Source organism: Leptonotus elevatus, chromosome 9 (assembly GCF_054856555.1).
Source record: "Leptonotus elevatus isolate MCC_2025b chromosome 9, RoL_Lele_1.0, whole genome shotgun sequence".
NCBI lineage: Eukaryota > Metazoa > Chordata > Actinopteri > Syngnathiformes > Syngnathidae > Leptonotus > Leptonotus elevatus.
In genome coordinates, this window is record NC_141247.1 from 8,198,635 (window position 1) to 8,217,590 (window position 18,956).

General features: G+C 40.5%; 1 protein-coding gene across 1 annotated transcript in view; it reads left to right on the top strand.

The window, feature by feature from the left end:
- The window catches only part of gpc3 (glypican 3), a 125,530-nt gene that overhangs the window by 94,601 nt on the left and 11,973 nt on the right, over positions 1–18,956 (top strand). Inside the window, exon 7 of the mRNA XM_086085799.1 lies at positions 10,842–11,016. Within this exon, the coding sequence (XP_085941925.1) occupies positions 10,842–11,016 (175 nt within the window). The remainder of the gene's footprint in view (positions 1–10,841; positions 11,017–18,956) is intronic.

The window sequence follows — 18,956 nt, forward strand, 5'->3', positions numbered from 1 at the left end:
AGTTCATTTATTTTGTCACCTCTATCAAAATGTACACAAACTGGCAAAGAGACCATTTTTATACCCGTTTGTTTGCATGTAAGGGTTAAATTTGTGAACTTTTTGGCCACTCTTTGGTTCCGATGATTCGTTGCGGCATGCAATACTGAACTTTTCCCGTCGTTAGGTTGCCAATCATTATCATTTAAGTGCCTTTATATGACCCTTATCTCAAATATGTACCTTCATTAACTGTCACATTAAATTTAAGTTGCCCATTGTTAAACTGAAATTGTGACTTGTGTGAAATGCAAAATCTCTGTTACTTCCCTTGATGCAAAGTTAAAATGCTCATGATCTGGTATTGGATCTTGGTACGCACATAATAGACCATTCACCTTCTGTCTTCTGTACATTGTCAGGACCGACCCGTCAGTCTCTTAATTTTCTTTTCTATTGTAGATGAACAGGTGCAAGTGCTATAATTTGATATAAATACTGTGATTACAGCTTCAAACTGATCAGGTGGGATAGAGGAATCATTTTTAGAATGTTGCACATCCCTGGGCTTGACAGTACCCTTTGTACAGTATGCAAATATGTACTCTTAGGCACAGATTTGTTAATACACGGTACAAATATGTACACTAAGGTACATATTTGCCTACAAATGGTACAAATTGTCATCAAGTTGAGTCAATAGTTGTACACTTGAGGGTATTTTCCCAGTAACAAGCCATTGGACCCTTAAAGGTATGAATTGAGCCCCCAAAAAATTCTGACAATCTGTACATACATACTTTTAAAGGTGCACTGTGCAGTTTAAAAAGGTAATATTAAGGCTTTTTCTACATCATGGCTGCTCCACCAGTTGAGTACGAAGAGCCCTGACTGTTTGACTCTGACTGCACCTTTTATCTTCTCTTTATAGTAGAGTGTGCGGACTATCACACTCCACAGTTTCTTTGGGAAGGGGAGGGGCGGAATTTTTCTTACCTCATTTGAAGTCATGTCTTTGTCAACTGTGGCTGTTGCTTTAAGATTGTGCACGTACTTGCACGCGCATCATGAACGAGCCTGACACAGATGCTGCAGTTACGCTTTGGGCCAGAGGTGGCAGTCGAGAGTAAAAAAAGTGATAAACTGCACAAAAATCCTTTAATAATCAGCATCTGGTAAGTATGATGTATTTTATTTAAACGTGAAGAAAGGCGGTTCGAATGGATGGATGGATGGATGGTGAATGGTAGGATGGATGGATGGACAGATGGTGGATGGATGTTTAGATGGATGGATGGATGATTGGATGGATGGATGGACGGTGGGTGGATGGATGGATGATGCATGGATGGCCAATGGATGGATGGATGATGGATCGACAGATAGGTGGATGGATGGTTGGATAGTTGGATGGATTGATCATGGACGGATGGTGGATGGCTGAATGGATGGACGGTGGATGGCTGGATAGATGGATGGATGGATGGATAATGATGAGGGATGGTCGGATTGACAGTGAATGGATGGATGGATGGTTGGATGGATGGATGGTGAATGGATAGATGGCTGGATGCATGGACAGTGGATGGATGGATGGCGAATGGATGGATGGATGGACGTTGGATGGATGGTTGGATTGATGGATGGATAAATGGATGGTTGGATGGATGGATGGACGGACGGTAGATGGATGGACGGATGGATGGATGACGATGAGGGATGGTTGGATGGATAGTGAATGATGGATGGATGGTTGGATGGATGGACGGACGGTAGATGGATGGATGGATGATGATGGATGTTGGATGGATGGATGGACGGTGAATGAATGGATAGATGGATGGACGGACAGTGGGTGGTTGGATGTTATTTGATAAATAGTTATTCTGAATTGCTCAATGGTTTACATGGCACAGTTGTGTGCTATTACAGTATATTAGGCTTTTGTATCGCGCTGATGGTTTCTATAATTGCAACATTATAGTGTTGGGATGAAAAGGTGAAGCCCGGATTTCTGATATTATCTCTGTTATATTGTCTCTAACAATGTGTTGAAACCACATGGTGATTAGGTTTAGATGCCGCAGACCACCTTTAAAAAGCTTTCTGATGATGATTTTATAGTCATCTGCGTTTCCGTTCGCTCAGGCAGTGTTACTCCTCTGTGTGACTTGGGTTTCTCATTAAGTGTCATGTTCCTGCTTGTCTGACTGCACTGTCAGGCTCTTTAGTGACTGTTGATGCATTAAAATAGATGCCATTGAACGTAGAAGAAACACTGGTCAGATATCAGTCAGTGTGTGTGCATGTTAAGCGAGTAGCGGTTAGCACGCCCCTCTTGCATGGTGACACCTGATGATACAACATATGATAGTGTGTTTTTTTCTTAAGGTGTGAAATTGTTGGTGTTCCGTTATTTTGCCATTGTTGTCTTGGTAAAGGCCATAGATGTATAAAAACTCAAATGTCATAGTTTTGCATTCTGCTGTTGTTTTGATGAAATTAACTCAAAAGTATCACATAAGTAGTGTGACTTTTTACAAAAGTGACTTTGCAACTGGTTTCATTTGTAGAGACTGGAGAGGTGACACAAGTGTGCATCAAGGGCATAGACAGCTTCTTTTTTTTTGACTGACAAAATTTAAACTTAACTTATTTACAAACTGTTGTTTAGGCCCTCAGTTTACATCAAAACAATTTGTGGACCCTGAAAACGCAATTGTTCGGAATGGGTCTTTTAAGTTTAAACATAAAGACTTCATTACTGTCCTCATTAAAACAGTAAACATTCTGTAACATGAGCATGTTAAATATTCATTCTGGGCTTAAATGCAAGCACAGTGTAGCTGAGTTTAGTTGTCTGTCTCCCCTGAAAAAATAAGATTTACCACATATGGTATGTGCTTAAGTCTTCATTTATATGTATTTTTGTCTATGCCAGTGGAAAAAGGAGAAACATTTGGTGCACAAGTGTATACTGTTTCTTTCCAAAGTTACATGACCAGCTTCTTACTCGACATTTAGATTTAAATTTAAAGGTCTCAACAGGGATGGTTTTAACAGGAATTATAGAATTGAAACTGTAGAGCCTGCTGACCTACATATAAACAAATCAAAAACCTTCAATATGACACTGAACAGATCTGACCCCTAAAACCATATTTATAGCAGGATTACGTTTAGTAACTAACTACGCAACGGATTTCTCTAAGTATATGTTTAAGTGGTCCATTTATTTTCTCTTTCTGGACATCGAGGGACTGTTTACGTAAAGCTACTTTTAACTTCTTCTTTTAAACTATGTCGTTAGAGACGGACAAGACCAACCACGCTCTCTCCATGTGAGTCAATGGGACTTGGACTTTGTTCCAAGCTAAGCTGGTTTTTGACATATTGTTACACTGATGTAATGTGGTAGTTTGGTTTTAATTCAATATTTCATATGACAAAAGGGCTTGGCGTGTTGACAGCTTGCTGCGAAAGCGTCTGCACATTTATGCTCACCACTTTGCTTCTCTCTGCCTGTATCTGTTTCATAAAAGTTGGTCAATAAAGTGATCGGGAGAAACAAAGTGCAGTATCCCTCGATGGACATGATGACATCACAGTGAAAAGATCCATAGCTTTGCTATTTTAGTGTTGTGGATAAATAATGTACTTTCTCTCCCACTGTTTAGCTGAGCTGAGGGAGCTTTATTCATTAGCTTGTGCGGGTGTACCTAATGAAAGGTCTGATGAGTCAGTAACGATGGCAGTTTGAATGTTTATGTGCTGAGGTGTGTGTGCTGGCAGGTGGTAAGTTACACATGGCTGTGTTTGCACAAACTCCACTCCACACAGGGCCACAATTACTTTTGGTGTTCTCGTTTTTCATGTTATTTTTCTAAAATTCCATGAGCCATTTCGTCATCGTGGTGCATTTCAGGTGTTTGTTTGTCTTGGAGGTCCACAACTGACCAATCGGTCTTACAAATCTTTGTTTATTTTCTTTAGTTGGGCTGTTTTATGTGTAAAGGAAAATACTTTTTAATGGCCCCGAATGCTCCACTACCGCGTCAAGAGATAACCTTGTACTAACTTATGCAACACACCAGAAAAAGTTACATTATAAAAAAAAAGGTCAAAAGTGTTAATATGTCTCAATTATGACTGCTTGTGAAATGCATACTACACTCAGAACTATTTCAAGCATAATTTAAGATTTATGTTATTTTTTTACATGACAAATTCTCAATTACTTTTTTTTATTTTATTTTTTTTAGATAATTTTAGCACAAACCTACCAAATAAACCTTATATAATACATATTCATTAGTCTAATAAAGCCTATTTATTTGAAATGTATAATCCTCAGATTTATGTATTTAGTATTAATATAGTATAATTACTCTAAATGAATAATAATGAGTATTTATTTAAAATACATAACGTATATTGTTTGAATTGCATAATAATCAGGTTACCTATACCCGATAAATACCATATCGTCGCTGCTATGTGAAAAACACTAATTTCCACCCCCCCCCCCCCCCCCCATTTATTTACATTTTTATGTTTTTGGGATGAAACTGAATGCAGACATCCCAAAAATTTAAAAAATGATTTAAAAAAATTTAAAAAGTAATTATACTTTACTAAATACATAAACCTCAGGATTATGCATTTCAAGTAAATCGGCTTTATTAGACTAATGAATATGTATCATTTAAGGTTTATTTGGTAGGTTTGTGTTAAAATGTTCTTAAAAAAAAAAAAGTAAATGGGAATTTGTTATGTAAAATTTTTTACATAAATCTTTAATTAGGCTTGAAAATGTTCTGTGAGTGAAGTGTGACTTCAAAAGATGTTTCGACCAAGATTATAGATTTCATTAAGTCTCAATGAAGAAATATTCTAATGTTGTTCTCTGATGTACGGCCAAATTCACTCTACTCCTTCATACTCATTTCAAGACAATATTTTGACATTTTGGGATGTAATTGCTCATTTTAAGCCCTTCTCTCTGGAAAAGGTCAAACTAATATGGTGAAACAAAAATAGATCTGCATGGAAAGCAGTCGTCTCTTGGGGAACTCGGGCCCCAAATTGTGTAGATTAGATTTGTAGACAAGATGTGTTGAGGCATTGATAGAAACTTTGTGAGCAGCAGATTCCGTCTGGGCCGAGTCATAAGCGTCTTGTCCAGACGTGTCCTCTACATTGAGAGGAACATAACACAGGACCTGACAAGGAGACCCTTTTTTCTAACATGTTCTGTCTTCATTTCTTGTCTGTCACATGCAACAGTGTGCATTCATTCTCTATAGACGTCCGCAAGATGAGACATGTTTCTGTTCTGCCTTTGTCCTTCCTTTTTTCACACATCATTATGAATGACAAAACTCCAGCAGTGAGAGCAGGTTTATTTGTATCAGTGCAGGTCCACTGTGGCTCCGTTGCAGCTGTTGTGTCCACCAGTGACCCTGTGTGGAGTTCATGTCCTGTGTGGGAGGCTGCGACAGCCTTGTGGTTTCTGTGTTTCTGTCTGAGCTGGCCCGCATTCAGCTTAATTCCACACAACTTTGTGTGCAGCCGCTGTAAAGTGAGCATTTCCTTGGTGTGATTTGAGCTTGTGGGAGATGAACCCACAATCAGTCGGAGGCTCGTCGCTGTGTTCAATTCATGCTGCCAGCTCCTAGTGCAGAAAATGAAAGCCTTAATGGGAAACATACTGAGCAGTTCTTCAAAATGTCTCTTTTATTTGTCCCGTGCTGCTTTTTGCTTTGGGTTTTTGTCTTATTTAATTCCACAAAACTTCCCGGTGAAGCAACTTGAGGTTTTTCTGTTTAGTGGTGAATCTGGAGGCTCCGTTCGGATCATGGTTCAAGCCATGCCAAAAGAGCCGCGTCACTTGTGACACAAACATACAATCCAGTCGTCCCTGCGAGCAGCCGGTGGGGAAAAGCCACCGCGCCCTGCCGCAGAGGCCCAGAGGCCCACCCCTTCGCGGAAAAGGGCACCGCGCAGGGCTACTGCTCGATTCGACCACTGCTATAATTATGCTGCCCACTTCTTTTTATAATTCCTGAAAAAACATCTTCATTCTCAGCTACTGTGCCTCTCTGGTGGTATTTATATTGTGTCTTGCGTGATAATGACGTTACTCTCCTTGTGCAGGACTGAAATTAGACTTGAAATGATATCGCTGTGTTTTGCTACCCACGTTCTGAACGATTTCAGGAAAAACTTGAATTGCCGTTGTGATTTTTCGGACATATGGCAATTTCAATTCAATTTTGCGAATTTTTTTTCCCCAATCAAGCTTCAGTGCAGTATTCACAATGTACTGTAACATTTGCAAATAAGACAGAAAATTACGACATACCATAAAAGCATTAAAAGTAGGGGTGGCAAAATTAGTGTGTTAATTTGGAATTAATTTAAATTTGAACATTGAGAATGTTTATAACTCCAGCGGAAAACGACTGACTATAAGGTACAGCCATATTACTATTAGTTTGACTATTTTCCCCACTTTTATGTTAACAAGAAGATAAAAACTTATATATATAAAATATATAATACATATAAAATGTGCGATTAATCATGAGTTAACTATTGAAGTCATGTGATTAATTACGATTAAAAAATGTAATCGCCTTACACCCCTAATTAAAAGCTATCACTCTAGGCTACGTTCACAATGCAAGCAAATGTGACCCAAATCTGTTTGTTTTTTAGTAATTTAGTCACGCAGACGGTTCATTTATTACGCACGCCAATGACGTGACATCGAATCAAAAAGGCTCGCCTCATTTTCCCAAAATATTATTTCTACATCCTCTCCCATCGATCCTGTTGTCTGTGTTTATTTGCTATTTCTGATTCCATGCACCTCTTTTGCCTTTTTGTCTTTTGTGAATAAATGTTTTTGAGATTCCGCCTGCTTGCTGGCCTTGCCTGCACTCGGGTCCTCAACCATGCAAATGTGTGAACATTTCAATCAACAATTTTGTCTTCACCAAGATAATGCTCATTTGTATTGACACTGTCAGAAAAATTCAGCGTGTTAGATTGTGATGAGAAAAAAACTCATTGAGTTCGTGAGTATATTTTCGATTGTCAGTTTCAATATTTGTGTTGAGGTGTGTATGCCTGCAGGTGGTAATTGCACAATTTTTACACTGAGTCAGTTTTGCTTTTCTTGCGGGGTTTATTAAAAAAAAAAAATATCCCCCCCTAACATACCCTGAACCATTTGATCATTGTGCTACTTTGCAAGTGTTTGTTTGCCTTAGATGGGCGACAAGACCCCCTCACAAAGTCCAAATGGGTTGCTAGGAACGATGAGAAGGAATTTCTTCAAGTTAGTAAATCTATGGAGAACTCTGGCCAAAGTGCACAAACATTGTTCTGCCTTAAAGAAGTCAGTTTAGTACATTTAACTCCCACTCATCATTGAGAGAATTTGTTCCCAAGTGACACCTGTTGTCTCACGTATGTATTATCCATTCGGCCTGCGGTAGACTGTTTGTCCATTTTAATGTCTATCTGGCTCGCCTTTTACAAATGTTTGCTCTTTTATAGTGTACAGTTCGGAAATTAAGTGACGTTTGTTTGGACAGACATATAGTGGATATAGTGTGTTTCCTCTGTGGGAATTCTAGAGTTGATATCACTTGTAAAACCCAGATTGACTAGTTTGTATGGCAAGGAAGACAACACAACAGGTTTGTTTGTCCTCTGACATCATTTTGTGATTAGTTTTATACTTCAGCTGTCTCTCTCTCTCTCTCTCTTGCTTAAAACATGCACACAAAGTCCAAACACAGCTGACCGGAGACACAGAACATATGAGCTCAATTTTCTCCCAAAGAAAGCCCAAAGAACGAAAACAACAACACAACATGCACGCTGACGTGTGCAGATAGGAAGGAACTCAATAAAAAGCGTACAAGGAGGCGCAGCGGTGAGATGAAAGGAGGACTCGCAGGGCAGGCAGTTGGAATTTAGCACATCTGTTAGCTTGGCAGGACTCTCAATCATGTGCGATGTTTAGGAGGCTGAAAGATGGTCAGAGAGCGACAGGCCAGGTCATCTCCGCGCTCACTCACATGTTTTTCAGCAGTAGGTACAAGAATGAACTTTTCCCCCCTTCACTTCTCGTTTAGTAATGCATCGTTAGAACGTTTCCTCTTTCAAGTTGTAAAGTTTCACATGATTTTAATAACATAATTACACACTGCAATAGATTTGCACAATTCTGCTTTTATTTCTGAGATTAGATTGCCACAGTGCTCAGTCAAATACTTCCGTTATGTTCTGCATAGCGCATTAAGAGCTTCTGTAAATTTCTTGGCAAGTATTAGAGTTAAGTTGCTATTCAGCCAAGAGGCCAACTTGTGCTAAGAATCTGCTGTAACAAATTAACAGATGTGTCAAATGAGATTAGACAGATCATGGCCACAGGTTATTAACAGAATACTCTCATGTACAATACAGATTCATTTTGATTTCTCCTCCATGTCCCTTTTCATATATGGTGTACTGAATGGTGAACTCATTCACTGCCATTGACGGCTATAGACGTCAAAAATTCAGTTTAACATTTTTTTTCACTTTTGCTAACAAGAGTAACAAACCTAGACTTTTTTATTGTAAATTTAGAACAGATATAAAATTTGTGATTAATCGTGAGTTAACTAGTGAAGTCATGTGATTAGTTACAATTAAAAAATGTAATCGCCTGATGCCTTTAATTTAAAAAAGGGGCATCAGACGATTGACATTTTTAATCATAATTAATCGCATGACTTCAATAGTTGACTCACGATTAATCACAAATTTTACATCTGTTGTAAAAAAAATTCAGAAAAAATTAAATGAAATGGGGAAAAAATGTTAAACGAATAGAAATAGTTCACATACATTTTTGACGTCCATAGTCGTCAATGGCAGTGAATGAGTTAATATGCACTTGGAAACTCATTCAACCATGGCTTTATGGACCTTGTACTGTGCACTGGGACACAGTCATGCTGGTACAGAAATGGGTCTTTTTGCACATAGTTCCCACAAAGTTAAATATCTTGGTCAATGAAGAACCAAGATTCATGTAGAACAAAGAAGTCCATTTCAAGTCCAACCCTTGATCGATTAACTAACAACAAACAGTCTCTGTCCATCTCATTAAATTTCTCATTTTGTGGTATTTTATCCCTGCCGCCTCAAGACAACCACACACGACATTGTTTACAAATATGTGCGCTCCACTGCTTATTTTTCTTTTAATAAATTACACAGCGCTGACACAGACCTGTGAATGAACCACATTTGACAAAAATGAATATACTAACATAAATAATGGAACAATATTAATGCTTCGTAAGTATAATTAGGCAGCACGTGGAGGCTTGTCTGCCTCACAGTCAGTATGTTCTGGATTTGTTTTTTGGTAAGGTGACTCATTCTAGTCACTTCTTAATGCCCCACTCATTAACTTTTAACCTTTCAATTAATATTTTCATGACTACTCTCTGCTGATGAAACATTGACTTATAGCTAGATCAATGAAACCTTTGCCATGGCCTGAGGGGGTCTGTATCGTTTTTACTTGCATTAAACAACTCTGAGGAGGGGTAGTATGTACGCTGCCACAGAAAAAAAAATGACAAATGTGCAGACTGCTTCACGGCATTCGTCACTTTCCCATTTCCCCATTCGTTCCAAAGATGGAAGTCACGTCCACCATCTACGCACGATTACTGTTGTCATGGAGAAGCTGCAAAACAACGCAAGAAACAAAGATTTTTGTCAGAAACAATAAATAAATAAATGCATACATAAATAAAAAGGCAGCTTACCTAGATGAAAGCATAGTACAAGATTAATATTGGCCCCGCTTTTACTCGCTGGTGTGAGGTCAAAGACGAGGCTGCCCTTGCGGGGGGCTCGCCTCTTTCCTGCTGGAATAGTAGGTAGCTTTCCATGCTCATTAGTTAGCTATTGTAAATTTGAGTGGTAGCAATAAATAGCCATCAGCTTGATAGTTGGCCGCAACACGCAACGCAATGCGCTGATCCTCATGGGAAATACGGTCTTCATTCAAGGCAAAACACTACCGCTTTTGTCCATATGGTGCCGCTACAATCAATGAAAACTAAAAAGTCCTCTGTGCTACTTTAAATGAGCTTCATGCATTTTACTGACTATGTTTATATGCAGTCAATATACGGATTAAGGTCAAAATTCCGGTTTCTGAAACATTTGGGATAGCCTGATCAAACAGAGCTACTCCTGTATACATGGTCATTGTGCTCAATTGAAAAACCCGTTCGAAAGCATGACACATGAAGGTCGTTATGCAAATAGAAGAGGAGAAGAAGACATTATATTCATGTCACTCACCATGCCAAATAAAGTAGTCGGTTTCCTCTTCATTCTAAAAATGTTTGTATTTTTTTGCTGCGTCATCATGTTTGTTTACTTCTATTTGAACATTTCCGGTGGGTTGCGTGCCAAAAGCATGGACTTATATACCCGTATACGTGTGTATAGATACATACTGTGGCATTTTTGCCGTAGCGACAGAAAATGTGAAAATGACACAGAGAAATCACTGTATTTAAGTGAGGCTCGTTTACATACAATACGAGTTGTTCCTGTACTATAAAGACCAAGATAGAATAGAACAGAAATAAGAAGAAGAAGAAGGAGGCAAACGTATCATTCAATCGAGGTATTATTCGAGTTTTTGCGCACGTTTACATGGCCTCACAAAAAGAGAATATTGCCAGTATTCGTGTTTTAAAAGGGTTATTTCCTGCATGTAAACATACTCTGTCTTTATTGATTGGTTTCACCACTTCCTGTTTCTCCCACAGTTGCTGCGGCATGTAACAGTATCCGAAAAGCGCTGGAGGGCCCGGACGCGTGCAGGTGGGAGCGATGAAGGCGAAGAAGGATTTCAAAGCGGCGACTGTGATGATGAAGACGAGTGCACTGGTGTGTCTGGCCTAGGACCACCACCACGACGCAAACGGTTACGCGTCTTTGCAGGTTAGATGCATTCATTCATTTATGACCCCTTTGCCCATTGCAAGGTACCTGCTCGACTTACCACAGCTGTACAAAAGCAGGTAACATTAGGTACAATGAGGTACTGTTTCTACTTGGTCAGCCGAGCTTCAAGTGTGCAGTCCCAATACCATATGGGTGACGTAAACAACCTCTGGTATTGGTCAAGGATGATTGTTCACCTGTGTGTCATTGTCATAATCAGGACACACAACCAAAAAGGACAAAAGTACCCATGCATGCTGTAGTTAGACTGCGTAGGACTTGCACTGATGGTGCCGATGCTCTTGGAGCCCCCTGTGCTAGTGAGCTGCTGGGCCAATATAGCAGTTAGCGCTTCAGTGTTTACTGACCTGAAAGCGCTGGATCCAAGCAGTAGCAACATAAACTGGCGGCCGTAGATTGGTTTCACAGTGTTCTGCTGAGCTGTTATTGCGGATTTCACTAGTTCTGATGTTGTTTGGTGAAACCTTTGTGAGCCTAAGCTAAGATAAGATAAGATAAGACACGGGCAGTATCGCCCTCTCTGACATGGCTGCCTTGCCTACTCACACAACAGCCATCTGTCTTCTGACATGGAAGGTTGGTTATTCAAAAGAGCCGACTGTAATGGTTAATTCTCAATTAAAGAGACCTTCACTTGAATTTATGAGACAGTCTGTGAAAACATTTTGGTCACAGGCTATTAAGTAGTTGTTGGTTAACCAAACTCGAGCTATTGTCTATAAGACTGTTAAGTGCACCTCAAGGTTCCCACTGCAGAGTCAAAGTGAGCAGAGTCCAAACACAAGCAGAGGTGTTTACATGACTAGTGTACATCTTGACACCAACTTGACACTATGAGGTGGTGGGCGCGAGACTTCCTCAGGTAGCCGCCTCGACTCAACCTCTTGACCTCGTTGCTGTCAGTTAAAATGGTCAGACAGGCTCTCCTTAGACCAAACAAAGAACAACTGAGGCTACAAACTGCTTGGAGAAAAGAAACCAAACAGAAAATGAGAGAGAAAACTGCCGGGGAGCAGGAACAAGGGAGCTCAATACGTCGACACAAAGCCAGTGCAGCTGAGCAAACAAGGCCAAGGGAGTAGTCCTCCTGTTGGGGATGTTGTGGCAAAGATTTGGGTTTTCTGGGCAGCGAGCGAAAGTAAGAAGCAGAGGTTAACACAGGAATCCTGCAGGGCCATCACTTCCAGCAGGCTTGGCCGTGAGAGCCTCATGCCCTCACTTCTGGACTCTACTGTCTCACTTCCATACACATCAAACTGTCTCTTATTTCCTTACAAGCTGCAGAAGGTTTTCACAGCGGGAGAATAAAGGTCTTATATAAGCAATGCTCCATTTAAGATTACCTTCCATTTTCTTTCATCTGATTGGCAGGTTAAGCCATAATAATAATCGGGCACAATTTGAACATTTTCCCTCCCTTACAATCAGCAAGTCTCTGAAAGATTATCCTGTGCTGTGGGACGTGTTAAGAGTGATTTTCTCCGATCTGCTCGGAAAAGGGTTGGCCGGCAAAATGTTTAACGTTAAACCTGTTCAGTATTTTCGATTGCAACTTTTTATGTGTGAGGATAATACCGACTCTCTGATTATGATGTGAAACGCAGCGGTAGAAAATCTTGAAGTAATCTAAAGATAGCCAGAGGAGGAAATTCCATCAATATTGATCCTCCAATGGCTCGTTGACTGATTAGCGAAAAACTGGAAACTTAAAAAAATTGACGTAGGCATTGCAAACGGGTTTTCACCCGTTGATGTAATCATCAATAACCGAGTCAGTACGGACTTTCTCAGTGTGTCAACGACGGGTGCCCGTTTTGCTGACGAATAACGGAAACACTTACTGTAGCCTACTTGGCTGATGCAATGAAGAGTAATTCCACTTCTTTCCTTGGACTGCGGCCAAGCCACTCATTTTCTTCTTCAGTAAACAAGTAAATATACAGTTATCCAGCTACGCTAACTAGCAAAGGTGGGCGCGTCAATGAATTTTGAGTATCCGTTATCACCAATCCATCAATATTTCAAGCTGAACCGTCAATCCGTCATTTGTCAGCAAAATGAGCATCCGTCAGTGTTTCCGTCAATCGAAGTGGGCATCCGTCAATGTTCCGTCATTCGTCAATCTGTCAATATTTACGGAATGTCCACCTCTGCAAGTATTGTAATATTGTTGCACACCATTCTCCAAGCCTTCTCTCCTCTGGCCCTGTGCCAATACTGATAGCTGTTCGTTTTGTAGAGCTTAATTTAGTGCTCAGTTTGTTTATTTTACATCAGGCACATTCTTAGACAACTAAGGGGTCCTTCGGTGCGCTATTTTATGTCAGGCAGGTTATTGAACAGCTAAGGTGTCACAAAAAGGTACAGAGTCTGGTGGCCATGCACGTCAGTATTCCTGATACTTTACAACCGTGTGCACAATTTGCACATACTATATGTGGTGACATTTGTGAGGGAAAGAATAATAATATAACATACAATGTCAAGCAGAAAATAGTGGCGACAAAATGTAATGTAGCATGAACAATGCATGGTTAAAATTAAAATAATGTTGACGGACTGACGATTGATGGACTGTACCCATGAAATTTACTGTTGGTCCTAAAATAGCGGCTGTAATTTAGCGATAACGGAAGCCCGGTTAAAATAACGTTGACGAAATGGCGATTACAGTTCAGTTCGGCTTGAAATATTGACAGATTGACGATGACGGAAGGGTATCTCGGCTGTTGACGGTTGCCAAGTGACAAACGCTCAAAAAAATTGATGCGCCCAACTCTGAACTTTGCCCTGTTGCCAAAAATAAGGGGCAGCTGATTGTGTTGAGTGTTCCTTTGAGGTGCCTCACAAGTCAGTCGTTAACTTAACAGTTAGCCTAGCTACATTTCTCAATTTCTTCTACTGCTGCTACTCAGTCAGAGACTCAGGAATGTCGATGGAGAAGTGGTTACCCGTGTTGTGTGCAGTATTTGTCATCTTAAGACATACTATAAACATCAGTACGTTTGTCCCCAGATTTAGATTTTGCTTGAGTTTTGTGACCATCCTCATGCTCTTTAGGCCCCTGTGCATGTAAGCCACAAATGTTTGCAGACCTTGGAAAGTCCCTGCTCATTGGAAGAAACGCAGATAGCGGCTGATAGCCTGTAATGACCCAGCAAAACGCTGACCTTGCATGGCCTCTCAGCCTGTTTTGGTCAAATACTGGATTGGGGGATTGGGGTTCAAAGGTCAACCTACAGAGCATGAGGCCTAATGGGCTCGATGTCTGAGCTGTGGGGCTGTTAGATGGACGAGCCAGATCTGCTTTCACAAAGCCAGGAGGGCAATGACGATGCAACACATCACGCAGACAAACACGCAAACGTAAAGGTGACAGAAGCCACAACAATAAGGTGCTGAAAGGTCCGACGCGGGGCTGAGATTCCCATACAGCTTGGTTGTCAACCTCCAAACACACAAGAGGATGTTCCCAAACGTGCGTAATGATTGATCTGTCCTCACTCGCTCTCAACACAGATTCCATAACTGACTGATTACCTTTGTTACGCACATGCACACACACTGTTCCCCTCCTGACCAATCATTCCTCTTGACTAACATTGCTCAGAACATTCCAGGCTAGGAGAGCTATTCCAGGACAGGGACAACCCCCGGTCCCCGCCCAGCCCCCCGTCCCGCCACCAACAGCCCAGCACAAATCAGTCTTTACTGTGACCTCTGATGATGTGTCATCTGCTTTGATTTGTGCTGCAGAACTGCTAAATCGTTTGAGGACAAAAACATTTTTAAACTCTCCCTGAGTGGCAGCATGGGGAAATAGTTGCTCATGTCCGCCTCACAGTTGAGGGTATACCCCATATTTATCGTCTAAAGTCAGCTGCGGTAGGGTCCAGTTTCACGACACCCTATTGAGAACAAACGATACAGAAGTGTATGGATGGATCTTTTTGAGCATTTCTTCACATTTGTCACAGTGTTACAAAACATGGTCTCGTAATCAGATTTTGACTTTCTAGTGTAAACATGACATTCTAATTAATATTAAATTTTTGGAATATGAGTTATGCAGCAAAATCCAGCCGTTTTCGATCAGTATCAGCAGGCGGCCATTTTGCCACTTGCTGTCGACTGAAAATGACATCACAGTTGCTCAGATCTCAGGTGACAACCAATCACAGCTCAGCTTCAGAAAACAGGTGTGCTGTGATTGGTTGTTGCCTGAGCCCTGAGCAAGTGTGATGTCATCTTCAGTCAACAGTAAATGGCAAATGACTCCCTGAGATGGATAGAAACGGCTGGATTTTGACTCCATCTTAAAGGCTCACTTGCGTTTTTATGCTTTCACAAATTCACAACTGGCCTCAAACTGCTCGGCCTCTCTGACAAATTGTTTGGCTGCTTTTTCTGCACTGCTACTTTCTTTGGTAAGACAGCAAAAAAAAAGTAGTCCACTACACCAGTCAGTATAAAGCAAAAGTCAAGTCAAATATTAGGCCTAAAGTAAAGTGAGTACAAATTAGGATTGTTCCCAAAAAAAGGTAATTTTATTTTTTATTTTATTTTAAGGTAACGCAATATTAGGGCCATTCTGAAAAGAGCAAAAATAATGATATTAGGAGAATAAAGTATTGCAAAAGGTACATCTGCAAATAAAATGTTACCACAATGAAGGCATAATATTGCGGGAACATACTCAAACTGTCACAAGGCTTAAGTCATGACATTGCAGATTAAAACATTCCTGCGTTTATACTTAGACTGTCAAGGTGATGCGAACAATGTTTGGTGCATATCAACGTCAAATCTACTAAAAACAGTTTTTTAAATGCACTTGTAAGAGTTTTAAGAGTTGATTGTCTAAAAGCCAAGCAAGTCCGGGCATTGGCATTTTTATTTTATTTTTTTGCCTGGCTGGACAAGCGTTGTAACTCACCGTTGTCGGCAGGAGCCGTGTGAATAGGCCTCTTGTAAAAAAAAAAACGTGCATTCAGACGCTTGGTCGCTTTAAGTACCCCAAAGGGAAGCTTTTCTTCTGGAAACTCCAGAGCATTTTATTAAAACTGTGAGTTAGAAAAATACAGAGTAGAAATAGTGCCATCACGTCAAACACATGACTGATCATGGGAGCCTCGGATTCTCTCTCTCCTAATGTCTGTCTTTGTGTAAAAGAAAGAGAAAGGTGGTGAAAGAATGCAGGTGAAGAAAAGAATGAGACAAAAAAAGCAGCTTTGATAACTGTAGGTCGATACACTGGGAAACCTAAACATTGTGTACTCTGGATGTGGGTCGAATTAACACCCGTACATGCTGCCAGTGCGAGAACCTGGCATGTAAATTAGCTGCAGCTGTGACCCTTGACTCTCGGCACCTGATAGGTGAGTCACACGGCGCCGCTCCTCCACAGTAGTGTTTACCACATGTTTTCATCAAAGCCGCCATAATCCAGACAGTCTTGGTAACGCTGGAGGCTCATGCTGTAGCCACTATATTTGCTGTGTACTTTAAGTTCTTTATTATTTCCTAGAGTTGATTATGTAAGCTATTGCACATGAACATGCTTCCAAGTACAAGGTTTTCTACATGCGGCGGCCATGCGCCGACCACGTGCCAGACGTTAGCGTGACACAGAAGGAGACGAGTTAGACGTATCGTCTACAGGCAGTGTGTAGGGCGTATTTTGTGTAAAAACGACTTTTGAAATGCTTAAATACTCAATTCTTTGGAGTACCTACCTACCCATCGATCATGAAATTAGATAACTAAATAAATATTTTGTGAACTGCCTGTTTTGAATTTAATTATGCCACACTAATTTACAAAATACCATCCCCACACCACACCGTCCACCCATGACTCGGCGGCTAGGCTGGGCGAAGATCCGCCAATTACAAATGTCAGCTTCACTATCTGGAACAATATGTCAAATCCAAAATGTAAGGAGAGCTGCGCAGAGTTTTGTAGGTTGCAAATATTAGCGTTAGCTAACAGTGTTAGAATCTAAAGGTGAAGTCAACCCAAACATTTTCTTTACAATTATTTTATAGACATTTGGGAGCTGTTTTAAATTGTATACAATTAAATATATTAATTCATTAATTAATAAACATTTCTTAGGTAACATTGTAAATATATATTTTTTTTAATTAAAGCACTTATCAACAGTCTTTAATAACCAATGACAAATTCTGCAGATGCACCTCACACATTTTCGTTGATTGCCATTCAAATGTAAAAAAAAGAAAAAGAAAAAGAAAAATCAATCTCTGGAATCACAAATTTAGCGACGGGCCTTGTTGAGGCCAGTTGTTCTTTTGAATGTTGTAGAAAAACGAAATAAAAAAATAAAAAATGATTGAGTGACATCTAACTAATCTGGGTGGGCATTTCTCAGCCCACTTAACATTTGCAAAAATATTGGATTTGTTTTCTGTAAGAAAGAAAGAAAATCAAGACAAGATAATGGACAAGAAAGTAACGACATTGAGCATCTAATATCTCGAGATTACTATGATATGATGTGATGCATTAACCAATGTCATAGTCCATTTCCACTGGTTTCTCTCAGAATTCAGTCTCTATTTTCTTAGAAATTACTATTACTAGTTACAATTTTTTTTATCCCAGTACGCAATAAGAGGTCTAAGTGCAAAACCACTTTGTATTTTGTGTTTATAATGATTTGTGACCGTTTTTCAAAGTGAAAATACTGTATATCTCCGGAGGGCAGTGGCGATGTGAAGAGGTTGATGCGTGCTTGGTCTAGGCAAGGTCATAACGTGAAACCAGCTTCCATATTCACCCTCTGCCCAATGTTCTAAGCCACCATCCATTTTTAAGCTCATAAACAACCTTTGTAAAGTCAGCCAATCCTGCTCCTTCCTCAGCTCCTCCACGCCCCACACAAAAATGATGACGTTTGCCACCATCTGTGTAAATAGGCTTGGCTGGCTGCAATGGTGCTCTCTGGTTCTTACTGGATCTAGTGTGTCCCCGGCTATGTGTGGACTAGTGTGTGTGCTGTTTTGAAAGGAGATGGGAGAAAAGTGAGGAGAGGAACAGAGGGAGGAAGTTACCCTCTTATTGGACCCTTGCTGGTCTTCTGCCATGCCGCCTTCTCAACTAATTCCAGGGATAAAATCCTTAAGATTATTCAAAGGCCGGAAGAGGAGCCCTGGTTTTAATTTCTGTGGAAACAAGCACAGATCTGACTGGATTCTCATCATTTTCATGAAGGGGGCCCACCAGCACTCGATTCATTTTGTAGGCTTTATGCATTTTTCTGTTTGTGTGTGCCTTTCCAAAAAGCGTTTGTTTGCTCAAGAGCTTTATTTACATTCACAGGCACTTTTGGACGCACTAAATTGATTCCAGGCCCGTTCCTGGGTTGTGTCCATCAGCTCAGCCACAGTCCACAAACACTCTGCACACAGCGAGTCCATTCTCGAGGCTCACTGCTCCGTTGCTTGCTGCCACATTTACACACTGCAGCCATTTTGTGGGAAACTCAGAAGTAACATTTTGAAGGCTCGGGTGATTTGCATGTTACACGTGAACCCTCAACTCTCACATGCGTCTAACAAATTCTTCCTCTATGCACGTAGCCGTGTCTTCTTCTACTGTAAGCGGCTCTCGCTTTTGATTATGTAGCTCATTCCTGAATGTAATTCAACAATGCTGGAGTCCTGCTGTCGATAGACTGTGAGCTGCTGCATGAAACCGCAGGCTGACCACTAGAACTGGCTCCAAATAGTCAGTGAAAGCACTCAACTGGAGCTTTGTGTGTACAGCCAAATTGTCCCTCATTGCAGTAATTCTAGTCTGCCTTTCACCGGGCATGAATGCAAGGAAGAGAAGCCTGCGTGATTGTTGGCAGGCATAAAACATATGTCCCAAAATGCCAGCTCCTGTTCTCT